The sequence below is a fragment of the Euleptes europaea genome, chromosome 10 (genome assembly GCF_029931775.1).
Source record: "Euleptes europaea isolate rEulEur1 chromosome 10, rEulEur1.hap1, whole genome shotgun sequence".
Classification (NCBI taxonomy): domain Eukaryota; kingdom Metazoa; phylum Chordata; class Lepidosauria; order Squamata; family Sphaerodactylidae; genus Euleptes; species Euleptes europaea.
The window spans coordinates 66,315,220-66,327,866 of NC_079321.1; the positions used below are offsets into that span (position 1 = coordinate 66,315,220).

General features: G+C 41.9%; 1 protein-coding gene across 1 annotated transcript in view; it reads right to left on the reverse strand.

The window, feature by feature from the left end:
- Nucleotides 1–12,647, reverse strand: part of REV3L (REV3 like, DNA directed polymerase zeta catalytic subunit) — a 112,331-nt gene that overhangs the window by 62,610 nt on the left and 37,074 nt on the right. Inside the window, exons 7-10 of the mRNA XM_056856958.1 lie at nt 11,949–12,053; nt 2,973–3,057; nt 2,744–2,892; nt 1,321–1,446 (exon numbers count right to left, since the gene is read on the reverse strand). Coding sequence (XP_056712936.1) covers nt 1,321–1,446; nt 2,744–2,892; nt 2,973–3,057; nt 11,949–12,053 — 465 coding nt within the window. The remainder of the gene's footprint in view (nt 1–1,320; nt 1,447–2,743; nt 2,893–2,972; nt 3,058–11,948; nt 12,054–12,647) is intronic.

Here is a 12,647-nt window from a genome sequence, read left to right on the forward strand (position 1 = left end):
TGGGTTCTTCCTTATTTTCTATAAGCCATTATCCTCAGCTGCTGTGTGGCAGTGGGGAACACAGACCCAACTCTTTAAAACACAAATGTGTCGTTTGGCCCAGATTACGATCAGTTCAATTTACTGATACAGCAATTGCCAGCAAAAGAGAACAAACATACCTTAAATACACTATAAATAGAAAATGAGCAATTACTAAAAACCAAGATAAAATATTCTCTCCCTAAAAAAATTGCCACATTTTTAATAACTTAGGATTTAAAATTATTGACTCTACCCACCTTTTCTGAGTGAATTTTAATCGCTACAGAACAGAATTTAGCTACCTGTAACAGGAGTCCCGTGGCACAGAGTGGTAAGCTGCAGTACTGCAGTCAAAAGCTCTGCTCACGACCCAAGTGTGATCCCGACAGAAGTCAGTTTCAGGTAGCCAGCTCAAGGTTGACTCAGCCTTCCATCCTTCCAAGGTCAGTAAAATGAGTACCCAGCTTGCTGGGGGTAAAGGGAAGATGACTGGGGAAGGCACCGGCAAACCACCCCGTAAACAAAGTCTGCCTAGTAAACGTCGGGATGTGACGTCACCCCATGGGTCAGGAATGACCCAGTGATTGCACAGGGGACCTTTACCTTTTTTAAAACAGTCTATTACAATCTCCTTCCCACAAGAGGTATTTCAATTTCTGCACCTCTGAGCTAAAATCGGTTGTATTAATAAGTGGGAAAATCAATTTCTGGCGCATTTCCTCATAGAGGACACATCTGAATAAAACATGACCTACATTCTCTATTTCTCCTGTTTTACAAGGGCATCCCCACTCTGATTTTGCTAACCTCCTAAATTTTCCATCTATAATAGCTGACGTTAGCGCTGAGCCTCTCGCCAGGGTTAGGGCTCTTCTTTGCTTGTTTGACAGAGTACGATCTAAAACTCCATTTGGGAAGCCTTTGAACTCCAATTTGCCATGGCGTCTGAATGAACACAAATTGTTGTTTCGTCTTCTGCTCACAGACAGAGATTCTTGACTGGCGTTGAACTGTGGTTTAAAATCCAGGTTTGTGGAGAAGAAAAAAGGCTTCCCAAATCAGAAAATTTCAGTCACACTCTATGCACAAGGAGTTGCAGGAGGGAATGCATGAGCATAAGAACAAGCTATGCCCATGCCTACCATGGACAAATAGAGGTATATTTTGATGTATGAAGGTGGTCAAACTTTTAAGTTTAGGCAAAATATACAGGACATTCATAATAAAACAGCCAACACTGTGAACAGTAACACTTATTACTAAAGGAAAGGCTACAATGGTTTGTACTGTACTTACTGAAAACTGGCGTTTTAGTTAATCTCCGAGATGAAGGTTGGAAATGCTGACTATTTTCCATAACACTCAGAATGGCTTCTTCATTAATAAGAGCTTCTTCTTCTTTATAATTATCACTAGTTTCCTCTAAAATCAGATAAAACAGTATGTACGTGAACTGTGAATGTAATTTTTAAAAACAGAGGTTATGCTTATTCACTCTAGCATATTCAAATTATTTGAACAGGATTTTCAAAATAAATGAATTAAAGTCATTTAGTGGTGGTAGACTGACTTCATACTCCTAGAGCTGATCACGGAAGAAACAATGGAAATACTTAGTGATTTATGTTTAGTATAACTCCTCACAGTAGGGTTTGGCAGTTACAAGCTCTTAGAGTCAATCCATTACCCTGAAAGTTGCTGACAACCACTGTCAGTTGCCAACCACGTTCCCATGGCTTTTTTTCAAGGTGGGTCTGCACATGCACAAGAATGAGGTGACAGATTGGACTCCACCACTTCAGACATTTGTGGATGATGCCATTTTAAAAGCAAAATCCTTGCAAGCAGAAAACTAGCTAAGCAGATAGGTTCTAGCCAGCTCCTGATATTTTTCTGGCCACAGGGGTTTGTTTTTTTTAAACTGGAGGGACAATTTAAAAATTGGACTCCAGCCTCCAGGCACAAACAGTACAGATTATTCTACCATTTCTTAACTCCTCATTCTGCTGCATGTATAGACTAGGTCTTAGTCTCTCCCTTGCCTTTTCCCAACCATTTTTATTTGGAAAAGTAAGTAAGTATATATGGGGGAGGGTATTAAAGATACATGAGGAACAGGTCTTTTCCTGAAATGTTTTTCTTGTCCTTTTTGGTCTTCCCAGCTGGAAAAGTTCCCCAAAAAAAGAGAAGAGGAAAGATAGGGAGAAACTGACACTGAAGTCCAAGCTAGATGAGACAGGTAATCATAGATGTTCCTTATCAGAGAAACAACAGCTGAAGGGGGCCCGAGTCACTGGGAAATGGCACGGGCAGGGGAGGGGTACCAAAGTCCATATCTCCCCTCTGCTTCGAGCAGAAATTTAGAGAGAGCAACAGAAGAGCCCAAAGATCAGAAAGATGTTTTTCTTCGTGCTCCCCCTACAGCCCTCCTTCCCCTACTGTGAGTAGGAGAGAAGAAAGTTAGGGGACCAGAAGATGCCTCTACCTTCTGCACTTTGATTTCACTCTTTTGTTTTCCCAAGTGTTTTCTGGCTCAGAAAAATAGGCAGAAGATTTCAAAAGTAAGAGATTATTTCTTATATGTCTATGTTTCCCTTCCCCGTTTCACTTCTCCCAGCCAGAGACAGACATAAAACAATATTTCCCACAGCTTCTTCACAAAAATAATTAGAGCTAGGACCAATCTAAGCTAAAAATTAACAATACTAACAGTACTAACCTTTGTTTAGTTCTTTATCACTATGCACTTCTACCATACTGGCTGGTGAACATGGAACAACAGTTGGAGATTCTACCTCAGAATGTAGTGTTAATTCAGCAGAGAAATCTGGTGATCCACTGCCACAATTTACTGATCCAGATAATGTCCTAATTAACGTAATGGAAAACTGTCAGTGTGACACTAAGGCTCACAAACAAAGATGATAAATATTCAGAAAAATGCTTACACAGAGAGATCACTTTGCTTGAGGATTTCTTTAAGCCTCTTCTGAAAGATTTTTTCACTCTCCGTAGCAGTCACAAATCCACGATCTTTGAATAAGAAAATAATGTTATACTGAATGTTTAATGTAGCAATAAAGAAAGGCTGCTGAGAATTCATAAAAAAGGAAATGAAACTTCACTGGATAGTCTATTAACAATTGAGCAGGATCACTGGTGTGACAGCATAGAAATTTTCTAAATAAATACCTTTCCTTTTATCCCTTAGAAGCTCCTTGATCAATTGATCTTGAGCAGCATATATCTAGTGTTGGGGGGATATAAGGACTGAAACAAATCTTGCCACTGACAATGTAGCCTTGCGGTCCCTATCACTTAGTAAAAAAGGCATTATGTCAGTCACAGAGGCATTGGATTTGTATATTAAAAGGGGGGAAATATAGTGCGATCGAAGTTCCTCGTAAAAGCGGCATTCCAAAAGGGCATGGGCTAATGAGTCAATAGAGCCAGAAGAGCAAGGGCAGATCCTGTCTGAGTATGGTATATTCAGAATTCTGCCCTGCATTACCATGGGTTAGCATTCAATCTAGCCAAGCAAAAAGCTCTACAGAGACGAGGAATTGTTAGATAATATGTATAGGCAGGCAGACCACGTGGAGGGGCTATTCCGAAGAACTGGGATGAACAGACGCGACGAGCACGAAAAGTAGTGCTGTTATAATCGAGCTCTTTAATGCGCTTTTTAATTTTGGCAAAAGCTTCAGTTTTCCCAAGATCTGATAACATATCCTGTGAGAAGCCCAACAACGCCCGTTTCTCATCTAAGATTTTTTGCCATGAGGATTTAAAAGGGTCATGCTTCAGAGAAGCTAGGAACCCCTCAGTGCTAAAGCACAGTTTAAGGTGTAGTTTAAAGGCGGCCAACCACGCCCTAGCTTCAAGTGACATTTGGCCAAACTCGGAACGAAGAGTAACGCCAGCAACACATCGAGGGGCATTTAGGAGTTTTCGTAAGAACTGAAGCAGTGGACGATCTATAGATTCATTGATGACTGTAATCCAGATGGCAACACCAAAGAGGATAATTGGGGTAATTTTCAGGTTAAAAACCTGAATAGCCCCTGGAATATATTTGCCACCTTTGGTGTGAAAAAAATTGACAATAGCACCAACCCCAGGTTTAATTTTGTTGGACACTGCTTTTTGATGGGCATTCCAATTTAGGTTATGGGAAAACAGAATGCCAAGGTAAACAAACTCCTTGACTTGGTCAACCTCAAAGCCATCTAATACCCAGCGAAAAGAGGCATTTTTCTCCTCTTAGTGAAGATCATAATCTTAGATTTATGATGGTTTATTTTAAGACCTTCCCTAGAGAAGTACTCAGAAAAAGTTTGCAAAGATCTTTTCAAACCAATTCTTGTGCGGGACAGGAGAACTGCATCGTCAGCATAGAGTAGAATCGGGGTGGGATGACTTGCAAGCTTTGGGGGGTGGCAAAACTCTGAGAAATTGATTGCCATATCATTCAGGTATAGATTAAACAAGAGAGGAGCAAGGAGGCAACCTTGTCTAACTCCCTTGACCAGCTCAAAGGGCTCGGTTAGTTCTCCTTGGTTGCCACAGCGAACCTGAGCTGTGAGGTCGGTATGAAATTGCTGAATAAGCCATAGTAACCTCCTATCCATAGTAGAATGTGATAGTTTCAACCATAGCCTCTCCCTCGGGATGGTATCAAAAGCTCCCTTAAGATCCATAAAACCCGCATAAAGGGTGCCATTTCTGGGGGAGGAATATTTCTCGGCTAGATGGGAGAGCACTAAACAGTGGTCCGTGACAGACCAACCCCTTCTTAAGCCAATCTGTTCCCAGCCAAGGATGTCATTACTCTCAACCCAGTCCAACAGCCTCTTTAATAAGTAGGAGGAATACAATTTGCCTAAGCAAGACAAAAGGCTGATTGGACGATAACTATTTTCCCTCTTCATAGAATTTTTAAAATAATTTAAGTTCAAGCACACAATACATGGTCTGTGAGTTTTAAGCAGTCCACAGCCAATTCCAAAGTGTGTAGTATTTTGTTTAGAACATTCCTATGTATTTAGCAATATATTCTGTAGTCCCACAAAAACATTATAAGATGCATTCTCCAGGTCAATAACTCATTTGGAGAGAAACTGTGAAGAATTGTTTTAATAAAAATTAATATAATATAAAAGAATGAGGAGGCATGTGATTACTAAGAGCCAGCAAGGGTTTCTCAAAAACAAGTCAAGTCAGACTGTTTTGAAAAAGTTACTACCTTGCTGGACCAGGGAAATGTTGTGGACATAGTTTATCTTGATTTCAGTAAGGCTTTTGATAAGGTTCCACATAATATTCTTGTTGACAAATTGGGAAAATGTGGTTTAGATCCTATTACTGTTAGGTAGATCTGTAATTGGTTGACAGATTGCACCCAAAGAGTGCTTGTTAATGGTTCCTCATCCACTTGGAGAGGAGTGACTGAGTGCCTCAGAGATCTGTCCTGGGCCCTGTATTGTTCAATGTCTTTAGAAATGATTTGGATGAAAGAATAAAAAGGATGCTTATTAAATTTGCTGATGATACTAAATTGGTAGGGGTAGCAAATACGATAAAAGAAAGAGCTAGGATACAGGATGATCCTGACAGGCTGGAGAATTGGGCTAAAACTAATAAAATGAATTTCAACAGAGATAAATGTAAAGTTCTGCATTTAGGTAGGAAAAATCAAATGCATAATTATAGGATGGGGGAGCAGTAGTGTGTGCGAAAAGGATCTAGGGGTCTTAGCAGACCAAACACTGAACCTGAGTCAGCAGTGTGATGTGGTAGCTAAAAAGGCAAATGCAATTTTAGGCTGTATCAACAGAAGTATAGTGTTTAGATCATGCGAAGTGATGGTATCGTTTTACTCTGCTCTGGTTACACCTCACCTAGAGCATTGTGTTCAGTTTTGGGCACCACAATTTAAGAAGGATGTAGACAAGCTGGAATGTGTCCAGAGGAGGGCAATGAAGATGATGAGGGGTCTGGAGACCAAGTCCTATGAGGAAAGGTTGAAGGAGCTGGGTATGTTTAGCCTGGAGAGGAGATGACTGAGAGGTGCTATGATAACCATCTTCAAGTACATGAAGGACTGTCATATAGAGGATGGTGTAGAGTTGTTTTCTGTTGCCCCAGAAGGCCGGACCAGAACTAATGGGTTGAAATTGAATCACAAGAGTTTCTGGCTAAACATTAGGAAGAACCTTTTGACAATTAGAGCGGTTCCTCACTGGAATAGGCTTCCTCAGGAGGCGGTGGGCTTTCCTTCTTTGGAAGTATTTAAGCAGAGGTGAGATGGCCATCTGTCAGCAATGCTGATTCTGTGAAATTAGGCAATCATGAGAGGGAGGGCAGGAAGGGTTGTGTCAGTGTTTGGCCCTTTTGGCCCTTTCTTACATGCCATGGGTAATGCCGATCGCCACTTTGGGGTCAGGAAGCAATTTTCCTCCAAGGCCAGATTGGCCAGGGATCCTGGAGGGTTTTTGTTGCCACCTTCTGGGCATGGAGCAGGGGTCACTGGAGGTGTAGGGGCAAGTAGTTGTGAATTTCCTGCATTGTGCAGGGGGTTGGACTAGATAATCCTGGGGCAATCTCTAGAGGCTCTATTCTGTTGCCTCATTATCTGAGATGAAACGACAAAGTTGTGTGGTGCACAGATGTGATTTTAATACCAAGAAAACTATTTTGTGAATTTTTAAGGACATGTGGCCAAAGACTCAAAAGGGGATTTGCTTAGTGCTGAAAGAACTGAGATTCCATGATGGAAACCTATGAATTATAAAAAGTTTAATTACTAATACCCCCCTCAGGAATCTACAAATTTAAGGGTAGTGTGAGAATGATTTTATCAGAGACCAAAAAGTTAGAAATGGTTGATAATTGGCATTGCAAGGTGCTTAAGCTCAGACTTTTCTTGAACCTTTTTGAAAGAAATCTATGAAAGATCCACGCAGAACGTTAGGACCTTTATGGTGGTATTCACACTATCTAGAGACGGTCTACCACTTGGTGTCGTAAATCCTATTAGTTGATACCGTTTGTGAGGCAAGAAAAATATCTGACCCTTTTGGAGTAGCCTAATTTGATATGGTGCTGTGGGATCTCCAAGCTGTGGGATGGAAGAATTCTGGCTTGGGCTCCGAGACGGATCTCTACAACATGGGAGTTACCATGGTTTCTGGACAGACTCTTAGAAGTCTGTGAACTATGACCTCTTCAGCAAGGGAAGTACCACCAGGATCACTTCTGCCCTTAATTGCCTTCATTTCTCTACAACCCTGGGGAAGAAGCTGATAGGAGGAAATGAATATAACAATCCTTCTGGCCACGTGTTTAAAGCATCTGTTCTCAATGCCTTCTGATAGTGGTAATGGGAGAAGAACTTGCCTCTGATAAGGCAAAGAGATCAAGCTACAGATTTCCAGTTTCTGCGAATGTGATTGAATAGTGCCAAGTGAAGATGCCATTCTGGTTGGTTCAACAATGACTTGCTGAGCTAGCCCATGTTTGAACTCTTGCTTCCCACTATGTGTTCTGCCTTGAGCAATTTTAAATGAATTTCAGGCTAGGATAGCATTCCCTAGCCTTTGCTGTGAACACAATTGGATATTGTGCCTCCTGATAATGTATGTATACTTGGGCTAAAGCACTGTATATATAGAGAACTCTGTGATCCCTCAGGTGAAGCTGGCACTCTAATAGTAGCAGACAAATGGCTCTTGAGCTCTAATTAGTTGATAGGATGGAGTTTGGTTCGGTCTAGTGACTTTGAGCCCTCAAGAACTTGGAATGAGCTCTCTGACCTACCAAGGTGCTTGTCACAGGGAACCTGAGGCAAACCATCAGTTTCTCTTGGAACAGCTGGAGAATAAAGTACAGTATAAAATTTAGAGGCAAATCTATGACAGTCTATATAAGTCTTGTTATGAATAGGTGCTGCCCACCCCTCTAGTGTCTCATCTAATGTCTCTACAGAAGTTATACAACTCCAGGATCTTAAGCACTAAGGAGCTTGGGGAAAACTCACAAGGGAAAACCTCTTTTTCAATAATTCTGCCTTTTTCTGAGGGAAATTTGAAGGTTGGATGTTTAAAAAGAAGAGATGATAGCCTACAATGTGAGAAATGCTTCTGAAAAAGGAGCAGCCTGGGTTTAAAGAGCCTGGAGTAGACAAGTACAATTCAGAATTTCTGCACTGGTTAAGCTAGATAGGGGAGGAGAGAGGAAAACATAGTTGCACTTACCTGTAAATGTTGTTCAATGGGTAGTCTCCTGTGCAGTCACACATGAGTACTGTGCTAGTGCAGGCTCACCATGGGGAAACTTCTAGAATTCTTAAAAAGGCATGGAATGCTCCCCTGTGCTATCTTTCCCACCCTTTTTTACAGATGTGTAGAGGGAAGGGAATGCCCCCCTGTTCTAATTTGCTGCCGCTAAGAGCTCACCAACGCACACTTAATCATAGAACAGCTGAGAGATCAGAGGGGCTGGAGGGATGGATGTGTGACTGCACAGAAGTCACTCGATGAACAATATTCAGGTTAAGTGCAACCATGTTTTCATCATCATGGTCTCTGTGCAATCCCACATGGGAGATTAGTGAGCTAACTTACCCTCTTGAAGAAGGTGGGTATGATGCTGTTAATGAAACAACAACTGTAACACTTCTTTTCCAACTTCTGCTTCCTTTGCCACATCAACCTCCATGGTGTAATGCTTCACAAATGTTGAACTGGAGGACCACATGGCTGCCTTTCACACTGCTTCGACAGGTAGAGCTGACTTCACTGCAACCAAAGAAGCTTGTGCCCTAGTGGAATGGACCATGCACCTGGATGGGATGGAACCTTGGACAGCTCATAGCAGAGCCTGATTACAGACATAATCCAATGAGGAATAGAGGAGAGACTTTGGACCTATTGTTGGGCCACTGTATGCAATAAAAAGCCTAGCATCCTTCCTGAATGGCCCTGCGCACATCCGCAGCATGTAACATGAGTTAAGTCTGATCATGGGGATTAGGAAAAAGGGAGGGAGGGAGATGCCCTAAGCCAAGTGAAATGCTGAAACCACCTTAGGAAAAACAAATTGAAAAACTTTGGGGGTGGAGTCATGTTGCCGAACCTGCAATTTTGAGACTGCACAGGCAATAACTCTTAAAAATGCTACTTTCCAGGATAGGAGGTGAGGGGAACACTCTGCCAGTGGCTTTAAAGGCTTAGATATACAAGAAAAGGCTCCACTGTGCAACTAGGGCAGGAATACATGAAAACTTATTCCATAGGCTCTTTAAAAAAATCTTAGATTCACTCTGGGCAAAAAACATTAAGATTGGAAAGCTGCAATGGCAGTTAGGTGAACCCTTAGAAGAAGGAAGAGTTAGTTTTTATATGCCGACTTTCTCTACCACTTAAGGCAGAATCAAACTGGCTTACAATCACCTTCCCTTCCCCTCCCCACAACAGACGCTCTGTGAGGTAGGTGAGGCTGGGAAAGCGTGACTTGCCCAAGGTCACCCAGCTGGCTTTGTGTGTAGGAGCAGGAAAACAAATCCAGTTCACCAGATTAGCCTCTGCCACTCATGTGGAGGAGTGGGTGAATCAAACCCGGTTCTCCAGATCAGACTCTACCGCTCCAAACCACTGCTCTTAGCCACTACACCACGCTGGAGCTGCTATGTGAAGTAAATTCTGCAAAATTATGCCAGAAGGGCATGTGACTTGATAGAAATCTCAAGGACTTGATAGAAATCCCAGTAGACAAACTGTGTCCACGTAGAATAGTATTCATGTTTTCTTTTATGTTAATACCATCTAGCTATTTCTGAGTGGTCAGTCACTGAGGTGAATTTTCAAAGTCATTTGTAAATCACCCGCCAGTTGTGGCAGGAAAGTTGGTCATGTGCTGCTCCTCCCTGCTTCAGATGTGCTGTTTCCTTGCTGCTGTGCAGGAACAGAAGGAACTTCTTGTACCTTCCTCTCATATAAGTATATAGTATTTTTCAATCCAACAAGGATCTTTTGGATGCGCTCCCGAAGCCTGTATCTCACAAGCTTAAAATGCCAGCTTCAATCCCTCCCTCACACCAGCCATTGACAGAGAGAGGATGTGCTGGTCTGAATGAGTGACTGTGTCCTTGGAACTGGCCAGGACTCGGGCCTCCTGGGTCTTGGAGCTCAAGGAGAGCTTGTAATAGCTATGATGGCATTTAGGCTTGGTTGGTTCCAAAGGTGCTGGCCCCATATATTTATGCTGTCACTTAGGAGCTGAGCTGCAACCGTGGACAGCAGGCTTGGATGGAACCAAAGGTGGTGGAGCCAGATTCAAAAACACCAGCTTCAAACCTGTCAGAATGGAGGATGATCTAGCCTGTGTCTGAGGTGATATAGAGGTACTCAATGTCAAGGCCTTTGAGGGAACTGGAACTTAAAAGTGTCTTCTTCCAAAGTGCTGCTTTCAGCCTCAAAGCTTTATCATGGCAATTTCCATGTAAATTTCCAGCAAGCAGTGTGGTGTAGTGGTTAAGTGTGTTGAATTAGTATCTGGAAGACCAAGTTCAAATCCCCACTTGTGCAATGGAAGCTCACTGGGTGACCTTGGCCAAGTCACTCTCTTAGCCTAATCTACCTCACAGGGCTTCTGGGAGGATAAAATGGAGGACAGGAGAACAATGAAAGCCACTTTGGGTCCTTATTGGGGAGAAAGGTGGGGTATAAATGAATAAAATTAAAAATAAAAATTAAAATTGAGACATCATGTCACTTGCCCAAGCCGAATAAGCACAAGGAGTACTTATCCCATTGTGGGATTTTGGCTCCAGACCCAGTACATTCTTTAAATAATGCCTTTTTGTTATGGCAGTCATTCACAAGACTGAAATATTTCTCTTATTGCTTAAAGCAATTTGTCTGAAACAAAAGTCCTCTTCCATCTCCAAACCATAGGACAACCGAACCACCACATAGAAACAATAAAGAAGAACTCAGCCAAGAATGCACTTTCTCTGTGGAAGCAGAGAAAGAACTAAGGGAGAGTGTTCACTTCTCCCTACAAATCCATCAGAAAGGCAGGAAAAGATAGTGTGTGGGGGGCATGGGTGTGTTTTGAGTCTTTTTAAGAGCTTTAGAAGATTCCCCCCAGCAGGACTGGGCAAGCATGGTACCAATGTTGGACTGCACAGAAAACCACAAAGATAAACAGGGAAAGCAAGAGATACTTGCCTTCCCCCCTCCCCCCTCCGTTTTTAACAGAGGAAAGGTCAATGAGATTATTGATGACTCATTAATATTCCTTCAGAATGCCATCACCCTCAGAATGCTCTTTCTTGATCAGGAACGGAGAAAGGACAAGGAAGTGCTAATGGAATATTTAAAAGCTTAAGTCCCAAGCTGAAGCCACTATAATACTTTCTTCTGGCCAGGGCAGCAAGTGGAGTCAGGGGTTCCTACCAGGCACAGTCTCTCTGGTGGATGGAGCAATGCTGGTGAAGAGGAAACAGCTATTGGAACGGAATGTTTTTTTCTCCCTTCAGCTTTATGGAGAAGACCCCAAATCACCCGAAGGAACGGGGGAAGGAAGAGAAAAATAACAACTGCTGCTCTAAATATTCCATTAGAAACAGAGCCAAACTATGATCTTTCATCTGTTTGCCAGTCAGTCAGTGGGAGGGGAAGAGTCTCTCGTTTTTTGCTGCTTCGAGAGAGAGCCCCAAGAGAAGGAGTTCTCCACATCTTGAAGAGTATCCCATCCACAGAACCACTGGAGAATGACATGAATGGACCACCTTTCAACCACAGTGGCTCCCAAGGCAATTTACAATAAAAACCTGACAAGCATTATATGCATTAGCAAAAACAATGGTTAAATTATCCAGTGACTGTACTGACAAAGAAGAAAAGTTTGTCACTGCTTACCTTGGGAATTAGGAGGACTAATCTGAGAGGACTCCTTGTTCTCTCTACGACGTTGTTTCTCATCTTCCCATATTGCTTGCAAACCTGGATTCCGACCAATCTGGGCTGAAAAAATAAAACACAGCATCAGCATCAGAAATACCAAGCTTATTAAAATGAATACTAATTTTTGCTAATACATTCTCTGCAGGGCATAAGAATTACCTCCTTCTTTGCAAGTAACAGAGTACATAATTATAAGGATTCATTCTTTGCAGCAAAGAATTCATAAAAGTTAACTTCTCTAGCATATGAAGCCAGTTTTATACAAATACCATGCCCCCAGGATTGTAAAAGAATTAATATTGTGTGTATTTTTCTATATCTTATTAAGCAACAAGAACATATGAGTGGCATTACCAGTATTCTCTACCCTGATTTCTATTATATTAGACCTTTGTTAACTGCATTTGCAATTCCATTTATTTACTGCTTATGTAGCATATTTACATTGCTTATTATAATTCAGTCTGAGGAAATACTGGTGTAAGTACTGGAGAAATGTTACATTTGGGAAGCTACTCCTCTGCTTTTCCTATCTTCGCTGGGAATGTCTCCATATTCTTGATCGTCTGCTATTTTAAGACGACATTCACTGTTTGGGTGACCTCATCAAATTCCATGTCTTTCAGTGCCACTTAAAATATATACAACACACAG